Genomic DNA, 10464 nt, shown 5'->3' with positions numbered 1-10464 from the left:
CCCCCCCCCCCCCCCGCCCCGCCGCCACCACTCCCGCCCCAGGATGCCGAATCTACCTAGACCCTGCGCAGAGGTGCCTGAACCCTGCTCACGCCACACCTGGGGCTGAACCCAGAGACCGCTGCCCTCCGGGCCTCAGACACCACCCGGCCGACCCCCGGCCTCCGGGTCACGGCTCCTACTTGTCTCCAGCGTCTTCAGGAGCATAAGCTGGCACTTCCGGTTGTTGTTGAAGAAGCTGGAAAGGAAGCCTTGCCCGGGCTTTCCCTCAGCCAGCCGCTCGGGGAAGACCTGGCACGCGACGTGCTGCTCCTGCCGCTGTTCCCCCTCCGCGGGGCCGGGCCCGCGCTCCTCCGCAGCTCCGGCCATGCCGCCCGCGGACCTCGCCGCTGTTCCCTCCCGCCTCGGGCGGCGGGGACGAGATCCGGGAAAGACAACCGCCCTCCCGCCAACCGGGCCGCCCAGATCCTCCTTCCACCCGGCCGCCCCGGGCCGGGCAGGGCGACTGCGGCAGAGCGAGGCTGAAGACGTTGGGGCCGCGGGGCCTCCGAGCCCAGCAGGGGACGCTGGGCGGGGCGAGAGGCGCGGGCAGGAACGGGGGGCGGGGCTCCGCCCGCTGGAAGAGTTAAACCTGGCCGCCGCGTTCGCAGGCGTCTGTAGGGCTGCGGTGGGCTTAGCTGCCGGCCCACGGCGTGGCTGGCCAGTCCTCGTAAGCGTGGTCCCGCAGCCCGCCTCCTTGTGGACCCATCTCCCTCAGTACTGGCTACTCAAGTCCCCTCACGCTCTGAAGGTCTCAGGCATCCTCCCACTCCCTGCCTTTTCCACCAGCCGGCCAGTTGCAATCTGGCCCACCCATCTCCTGACGTCCCAAGCCATATCGAAAGGTGTACTTTTCAGAAACGTTTGAAAGCTGCAATTATAATTACTGGTCATATCAAAGTCCTCAAAATGTAGGACCCAACTACTTTTTTTCTGCCTCATCTGGGCCCATTGACCCACCCTACTCTCTTGCCACCCCAATTAACTTTCTGCTAAGAAACACAACCAGTTTACTTCTATCTCCAACCCTTAATTCACTTCCATCTTTAAGCCCTTTCCTCAGTCCTTATGATCCAGGTCCTGATCAAATCTACCTATCCCACAGGGCTTTCCCAGATGCCTTAATCAAATTTATTCTCTCCTGATCTCCCAACGTACAAAGTACTTTGAATCTGTTATCATTTTCGTCACAGCCTGCCAGGTTTTAACTAATTTGTTTCTCTTTTCCACTAAATTTTTTTAAAAGATCTTATTTACTTATTTGAGAGAGAGAGAGCGCACAAGCACAGGGAGGAGCAGAGGGAGAGGGAGAAGCAGACTCCCCCTGCTGAGTGGGGGCTGTGGATCCCAGGATCCTGGGATATCCACCTGAGCCAAAGGCAGACGGTCAACCAACTGCCACCCAGGCGCCCCTCTTTTTCCACTAAATGACTCAGTTCAGCTCACAAAGTTATGCAGCACCTACTATGATGGACCAAGCATAATGGCAGAGACTGAGGAAGCAATAATAAGAGAACTGATGAGGTTGAAGAAGAGCATATGATTTATGTGAGAAATGTATAGAAATAAATCAGGCTCAAGAGACCCTGAGGATTATGAACAGTGCTTTATGTGTCATGGGTGTTTAATAAATATCTAGATTGAATGCAAATCAAAACCACAATGAGATAACACCTCACATGTTAGAATGGCTATTACCAAAAAGACAAGAAATAAAAAGTGTTGGTGAATATGTGGAGAATAGGGAACCCTTGTGCACTATTGATGGGAATGTAAATTGGTGAAGCCACTATGAAAAACAGTACAGAGATTCTTCAAAAAATTAAAAATAGAACTGCCATACAATCCAGTAATTCCGCTTCCGGTTATTTATCCGAAGAAAACAAAACACTAACATATGCATCTCACGTTCACTGCAGCATTGTTTACAATAGCCAAGATATGGAAACAACCTAGGTATGCATCGATGAATGAGTGAAGAAACGGTGGTATAAATACACAATAGAATATTGTTCAGTCATTTAAAAAACAGAATGAAATCTTGCTATTTGCAGCAACATGGACTTTGTATTGATCGGGCGTGGCAAAAGTACTAATTTGTAGCGGATCTATTTAGTCAAGGATACATGTTGTAATCACAAGGCTAACCATTAAAACGGCATTAAAGGGAAAACGAATGCACTAGTAGAGGGGGGAAATGAAAAATAAACACATTGGATGGGACGCTAGGATTATTTATCATTTGAAATATTACAAAAATACGAACACCTATGTACAGATGGCTAAAATTATAATAGTTTTCTTAAGCCACCCTTTTATTGAGCTCACCTTGGATACATTATTTCTAACCTCCACTACAACCCTACAAAATATGTATTATTATCACTATTTTGCTGATCAAAAAAAAAGTGGGTTCTGCAATATTGAATAATTTATCCAGGACCGCACAGCCAACTTTCAATCTCATTAGGGAACTAAAACATAAACATATAGAAAACTACACTAATACAGTTACTGTAATGAGTCTGAAATACTCAGGGAAGGCTAGAGAAGATGGGGCCTGACAGTGACCACAGCCCGTAAGCACATGAAATACTATTTGAAATATTGTTCGGCTACATGAATAAGGAAAGAAATTCAAGTTAAAAGCTGTAATTTTCCCCTACCTTTACCGGACATTTTTTTCAATATTCATCACTAAAAGCAACAAAGAAAGAAAACTAGAAAAAAAATTATGCCAAAATATGATCAGTAGTTGCCTAGGTATTGGGATATTTTTATTATATTCTGAATTTTCCTACTGTTCACAATAAGCATACATTACCCTTGTAATCAGAAAAGAAAACTTTAAAAAATTGAGTAAACTTTGGGTGCCATTTGTGTAACTTCATCCCTTTATAGTATAAAGACATAGCGTGGAATGGAAAGGTGTTAGGGGAGAGATAAGGAAGTGCAAATACAAAGGACCAAGTTAAAAAGAGAAAAGTAATTACCACAGAGAAATGAGAGGATGGGCAAAGATTTAGCTATTAGGATTTTCATTTCTCCATTGCAGCACTAAGTGCAAAAAGGATAGAATGTTTCAACGTCCAAGAGATACAATGGAATACACGAAACCATGTTGTTGTAGTGTCTTTTTAAATATACTCTTAAAAATTAAGTTACAAAACAGCATAAACGTGATTCCACTTTGAAATTTCATTTACTATACGCATAGAAAGCGTCTAGAAGACGGCTCCAGTGTTCACAGTGGTTATTTCTATGTGTTTTGGGTGTTTTGTTTTCTTTTGTGCTTCTCTTCGTTTTCTAAAGCAAAAATAGTCGCTTTTTTATTGGAAGTTATTTATATTACAGCAAAACATGAAGTCGCATATAATTTTAAAGTGCTTTCCGTCTTTCAGCTTTTTAATAACGTTTAATCCATTTATCGAGGGCCAACAAAAATTCGGTAAGTTTAAAGCCTTTCCTCAGCTTTCCAGTCATTTTTAATGCTGGGAAAGAACAAAACACTCACCACTCCGCCAGCAGTCGGCGGCGACTGACGGGAATCTGCTTCCGGAAAGAGTCAGCCCTCCGAACCAGAAGCGAATGAGAGAAGGCGCGCGGCATTCTGGGAAGACCTACGGAAGCTGGGTTGGGCGGGGTTGGGGCTGTTGGCTGTTACCAGGGCAACTGGAAGCGATTGGCGCGGTTTGAAGCAGTTAAGCAATAGAGGCTGAGATGGTCAGAGGTCATTTGGCATAAGCGAAAAGGGCATGAGGGCCTTTCTAAGAGAAGACTGTCCTATCAGGAGGTTATTCAGTTCTGCCCCGCGGCGGGAACACCTGTCCTGGGTCTGTGGGTCGTGCCCACCTGCTCTCACTCCTTGCTGTGAAATTGTGGCTCAGTGGCTCCTGTCACTTCTCTAATTTTCTTCTGCCTTTTAGAAAACGTATACGTTGATAATTGCAGTATTACATTGCAATCTGTTCTAATAGCAAAGTAAATTTTTTTCAGTTGAGGAAAATTACCAAAAAAGGAAAACGAAAACTCACCGGTCATTCCAACTACCTGGCAGTAACTTGAATTTTTCATTTTATTACCTATCACTTCTTTTCCTAGCATAAATATTCTTTACATAGTTGAGTTTTTTGGGGGAAAGTCATCTTGTATCCGTCTTTACACCATATGTATATATGGTACAATTGTTAAAATCTTAGCAACAAAGAAGGCATTGAAGACCTTAATTTAAATCTGTTTGCAGTGAATTGAAGAGACAGAGATGAAGCATGAAGCAGACGCAGCACGTGAAGACAATTCTTTCAAGAAATTTGGCTGTAAAGGAAAAGAGGTCAGTAGCCAGAGAAGAACGGCAAGGAAAAGAAAAAAGTTGGGGATTTTCTTGAAGAAGAGGACACTTAGTGACATTTATTAGTACAAGAAGAAACACTAGTAGTCAGAGGTTAAAGATACTGCCAAGAAAGAGAACTGATTGAATAATCCCCTAAAGAAATAGGAGATAAGATCCACACATCAAGTACATAAATTAGTTTAGGAGGTAGAACTGGGTATGGGTAGGAGGATGTCAAGATGGAATATGGATGTTAGTAATTTTAAAACTATTACAAGTTGGCAAGAGTAATATAGATAGATAGATAGATAGATAGATAGATAGATAGCCAATAATAGGTATGCTCAGCCACATTAGTAGAAATATAAATGGAATATTAAAAACCTATTAAATTGGCAAAGATTAAAGAGCAGATAGTATATGTGTTGGGCAAGGGTTCAGTTAAACAGGCACTGCAGGTGGGAATAGAACCTGGTACTTCTCTCCCCTCCCCCAGGCATTTTAGAACTACATATCCTTAAAATGTGTATATAATTTGACTAAGGAAGTATACTTCTAGGACGTTCTCAAAAGGAAATAATCAAACTGCACACATATATTAAGCTGAATGGAGTTCATTTCATCTTGTCCACCAACAGAAGACTGGTGAACTATATTATACCCATACTTCTTAGACATGGATAACATGGTTGCAGATAAGAGAAGTTCACTTATATTAGTTTCAGTAAGAGCATCTTCAGGTTTTATAGGGAGGAAATGTGGAGTTGCAGTCTGATTGACTACCCTGATACACAATCAGTGGGATGCTTTAAACCTTTAAAAATTATTTAGAAGACTGTTTAATGATAAGGGAAAATATGTAAAATACATTGTCACAAGAGAAAAGTGGGTATGAAAGCAGCAATATATAGATTCTTAACCACATGATGGGCTTTTTTTGTTTGTTTTTTAGGTATTCTGCTTATCTGTATTATATATGGTGTATATTTTATAAAGACATGTAAAATGTTGCTCTTTTAAAGATGTGAATAACTTTATAAGTAAGGAAGAAAGTTGGGGAAGTTCTCTTCTGTCACCGTGAAGTAGATGATTGAAGTAGGAGATCAAAAGAAATTAGATGCTTTAATAAGCTGTAAGAACTGTTTTTTAAATGTATTTTATTGATGCATATTATTTATCAATGCCCCACCAGTCTCACAAAAGATTGAGTGTGCTCAGAAAAAGATAGACACTATAGTAGGAAAAAATGATCAGAAGAGACAAAAGGTAGGGGCACCTGGGCGGCTCAGTCGTTAGGCATCTGTCTTCGGCTCAGGGCTGATCCCGGCATTACCGGATTGAGCCCCGCATCAGGCTCTTCTGCTGGGAGCCTGCTTCTTCCTCTCCCACTCCCCCTGCTTGTGTTCCCTCTCTCGCTGGCTGTCTCTACCTCTGTCAAATAAATAAATAAAATCTTTTAAAAAAGAAGAAGAGACAAAAGGTAATTGGAAAAGAAGCAAAATCAAACAAAATAAAGGCAAGCGCATGTTAATACCCCCAAAACTCATGCCAAGAGTTTCTTTGTAATTGCTAGAGGGGTGCCACCAGAAATTAGTTTCTGATATTCCTAGCAACTAAAACAAAAGGAAAACATAGTTCTGAGTTTCACGTGGTCTATAAGAGTTTTTTTAATTTGCTTAAGAGAAGTATAGTTTGGTATAGAAACCTGAGAAAAATCCCCCCCCCCGTATAAGGGAATAATATGAGATTCATCTATTGCTATTTTTAAATTTGTGTTTATTGTTTTTATAGAATATAGGAACATCTCAGAATGGTTATACTCCTCTTTATTAATTCAGTAATTACAAGCTCTCATTAAGTACTGTGAGAAATAGAAGCACATGTAAGACAAAGTCCCTGCCCTCATCTATTGTGAAAGAATAACTATAATATATAATAACATGTTTACGATATATGATGAATGACTACTAGGATGAATAATTAGTATGATGAGTATTAGAATAACTAATATGAATGACTATAAATCAAGGCAATGTTTGAAGCAAAAAAGTGAGATGGGATTCCTGCAGTATACAGAAATACTTTCAACCAATGGGATCATGTTTAACCATTTGTAAAAGGGGATGATACTCCCCTTTTACAGAAGAGGAAACAGGTTTACAGAGATTAGATAAATTGTCCAGGGTCACATGGCTGGTAAAGGAGAGAGCCAGGGGCGCCTGGGTTGCGCAGTCGTTAAGCGTCTGCCTTTGGCTCAGGGCGTGATCCCGGCGTTCTGGGATGGAGTCCCACATCGGGTTCCTCTGCTCCCACTCCCCTGCTTGTGTTCCCTCTCTCGCTGGCTGTCTCTCTGTCACATAAATAGTAAATAAAATCCTTTAAACAAAATAAATAAAAATAAAAGTAAAAAAGGACAGAGCCAGGATTTCAAACCAAATCTGTCCCATGCAAACCACCTTCTTAACTACTACTTTATGGGAGACATCGCATTCGAATAGACTTTAAAGGATGGAAAAAGTTATGTCAGGCAGAGTTTGGGGAAAGATGTTCTACGTGGAGAGAATAGCACTAAACAAAATCAAAAAGATTGGAAAGCATAGGCTATGTTTTGGGTAACACACACACACACCCTAGAAAAGTGAGATATATGTAGGTAAACACTAGAAGAATGAGACTAGTAAGGTTGGGATGGATTTTTTCATTTTTAAGAATTAGGGCATAGTTTACCTGATAAAGGACTCAGGCCTCAGGGCCTGATTAAGCAAGAGTTTTAAGCACAGAGACCTTGAACCTGAAAATTCTACGCAAGGGCCCTGGATGGGGAATATGAGGGACACTAGGTGAGGAATGGGTCTAATGGCAAATAATAGAATCCTGTTACACCTTAACTGTGTAAAACTGGCCAGCTAATATAAGTTCTTTGGACCTCAATTTGTTTTATCAGAGGAGGAGGAGGAAGACTGTCAGACACGATGATTTTTTTCAAAGATTTTTATTTATTTGAGAGAGAGAATGTGCACAAGAGGGGGAAGGGCAGAGGGAGAGTGAGAAGTAGACTCCCCTCTGAGCAGGGAGCCTGATGTGGGGCTCGATCCCAGGACCTGGGATCATGACCTGAGCTGAAGGCAGACGCTTAAGCGACTGAGCCACCCAGGTGCCCCAGACACGATGATTTCTTAATATCTCTTTTCGTGCTAACGTCCTCTGATCACATATGCCAGAGATTGCAAACTCAAATTCCTAAATTAAGGATCAAGAAGCTTTCATAAATGAGTAAATGAATTTGATGTAAGAAAAATAAGGAGTGGTAGAGATTAGAGTGGTAGTTAAGATGTCCCATCTAAAACTCCAGCCAATTTTTGCATGATTGAGGACCCAATGTTGCCGATTTTCTAATTTTTTAAGGGAAACAAGAACACCATATTTTTAAGAATATTATACAGAGCAAACAAAACACCTCTGCTGGCTAGATACAGTCCATGGGTCACTAATTTTCAACCTCTGCTATAGATAAAAAGGTGTAAACAAGAATAATAAATGTTTGAATGAAGAGAACTAAATATGAAGAAAGAGGAAGGAATCAAAGAGAGCACCAAGATTTCCCCTCGGTGATGAGGGGGAGGTGGTAACATTAAGATAAATACTAAAATCAGTAGGAGGTTTAGAGAGAAGGTGCTTGACTGTGAGTTTTTTGAACACAGGACAAAGTTCTCAGTCATAATCATAGTCCACAGCACACAAACCAAATTAAGCTGTTGAGTTTTGAGAAATCTGTGTCATTTATCAGGGCAAAAGGGTGCAGGAAATGTAAGATAGGAGTTTAGGGAGAGAGATGAAACAGGAGTTAAAGATGTAAGCTTATGCAAAAATGAGAGAATAGTATGAACTCTTATGTATCCCCCTACTCAGCTTCCACTCATTTCCAATCTTATTTCATCTGTATTCTCACCCACTCCCTCACTCAACCCAATTTTTGAGGCAAATCCAAAACATTTTATCTCTAAATAGTTTAATATATATCTCTAACAGATAAGGATGATTTTGAAACAATCTCAATGCCATTATCATACCTAAAAAACTCCTAACAATTCATTTATGAAATCAGTTATACCCAGTGTTCAAATTTTTTATTCTTATACATTGTTTTACAGTTAGATTGAGGTCCACACATTACAATTCATTCATACATTTCCTAAGCTATAGGTTCTCTCTCCCTTCCTTCCTCCCTCCCTCCCTCTCTTTTTTTCTCTATCTCTCTCTACCCCCACCCTTCCCTCTCCCAAATTACTTGGGTAAGTGATTGGGTTGTTTGAGCTTAGGAGTTTTGAAAGTAGACCTGACCCTAACATTTAAAGACCTGGGACAACATTACAAATAGAGCCCAAATACCATACATCTAAATACTTAAAAGCTTTCACTCCAGTGAAAACAGTTTAATATGCTCTATAGTCCTACCCTGACAAATAAACCCTCTTAATGACTTAGAAGGGCAAGTTAAAATTCAGAATCCTGACTCTTGGAGTTCCTCACTGGATTGTGTTTGCACAGGAGAGCTGGCACATGGCCCTCAAACTGCCCCATTCTCTTTCCACCCCTGCCTGGCTCCATCGCCTTCTCAAGGACACCACCGCCCACATGTCCAAGCTCAATCTACACCCTCTGCAAACACCCACCAGTGGCTGCACACTCCAAACTTGGGAGGGTAAACCAAAGAGCAGGCCCATGCAGGTCCTGAAAGCAGGCATAGTTTGCATAGACTGGGAAGCTCAGAACATAGTCTGGAAGGGAAGATATTAACTCTAGGTGGGGTCCGTCCCCTGCGAAGTCCATGACTTCTCACCCCATCTGGAGCTGTACAGCTAGAGGAGGGTCAGAGCAGAGCCCCTTGCCTGGGTCTAAGGACCATACTGCAATAAAGGTCCCCATAGATGGTTTTGCTGATCACATCCCCAAGATGTTATTAAATACGTTTCTTTGTTCCCTCTATTTCCTGTAAATTGATACTTAAATCCAGGAGCACAATCAGATTCAGGTTCAATGTTTTTGGCAAGAATAGTTTTATATGTGAGTGTTGTGTACATCCATCAGGAGGCACATAAAATCTGGTCTTTCTTTTTAATTAGAGTATAATTACAATAAAATAAAATGCACAAATCTTAACTGTTCAATTCAATTAGTTTTAACAATTACGTACACCCATGTAGCTTACTCCCAAGACAAGATAGAGACTATTTCCATCACGCCAGAAAGTTTTCTCCTCAGTCTTTGCAGTTAGTTCCCCTCCACCCACTGAGCCTGGGGCTATTATGAATAAGGCTGCTATGAACGTCCTTGTACACATTGTCTTGTGGGCATTTTCATTCTTCTGGGTGAATACTTGGGAATGGAAATGATTGTTTAACTTTAGAAGAAACTACCAAACAGTTCTTCAAAGTGGTTTCCCAATTTACATGTCCAACAACAATGTATGAAAGTTCCAGTTGCTTTTTGTGCTCTTAGCAGCTGTTGACTATCATTACTCACACATTAATTAGGGTTTACAAAATGGTGTTATTCTAGCATTTATTTATTTGCTGAAATGCTTCTATAAAGAGAAAATTCCCTTCAAATGCATTTGGTTTCCCTGAAATACAGTTCATATAGGAAAGGATTAATGCTTAACTCTTTACCAATTTTCAAAATAATGAATTCTCTCACATCCATCAAAGACTGACAGTGAGAAGGGGTTTTTTTTCAGAATTATTATAAACTCATGAATTTAAATATATTTGACGTGCTGAATCCATTTCAATTATCACTTTTACCGATGCTCAAACTGTCCTATCTTTAGCCAGTGGGAATCTCTTCAGATTAGCTTCTGAGTTCCTTCACACCGCTCTCTAAGTCTTTAATAACTTCCTTCCCTTCTAAATGACAAGTTGTTCCAGACTCATCTTCAACATTTCCTGAAGCAGACATGCCATCAGCCATTTCTCCAAGGAATCCTGGTTCCTTTTAATGGGAAATGGTATTTTAGAGGCCGCGATCTGGTAAGGATGTTTATTGCTAGTGAGTGTTCGTGATTTCTAGATCTTTACAGTAGGTGGAGCTAAGAA

At 41.2% G+C, this 10464-nt stretch overlaps 1 protein-coding gene across 4 annotated transcripts in view; it reads right to left on the bottom strand.

Moving 5' to 3' along the window:
* The window catches only part of ATP23 (ATP23 metallopeptidase and ATP synthase assembly factor homolog), an 18267-nt gene extending 14670 nt beyond the window's left edge, over positions 1-3597 (bottom strand). Inside the window, exon 1 of one of the 4 annotated variants that reach the window (XM_040637205.1) lies at positions 3554-3597. Coding sequence is in view for 3 of the 4 variants with exons in the window: in XM_040637202.1 (XP_040493136.1) it covers positions 183-369 (187 nt within the window). In the remaining variant the exon portion in view is untranslated. Of the gene's footprint in view, positions 1-182; positions 544-3553 lie in introns of those variants that run through there. The other 3 variants (XM_040637202.1, XM_040637201.1, XM_040637203.1) reach the window with 3 other exon arrangements.
* Positions 3598-10464: the final 6867 nt, after the last annotated feature.

The sequence above is a fragment of the Ursus maritimus genome, unplaced genomic scaffold (assembly GCF_017311325.1).
Source record: "Ursus maritimus isolate PB19 unplaced genomic scaffold, ASM1731132v1 scaffold_21, whole genome shotgun sequence".
NCBI lineage: Eukaryota > Metazoa > Chordata > Mammalia > Carnivora > Ursidae > Ursus > Ursus maritimus.
The sequence above is the reverse complement of the archived record's forward strand: the minus strand, read 5'-3'. Positions and strand labels throughout refer to the sequence as shown.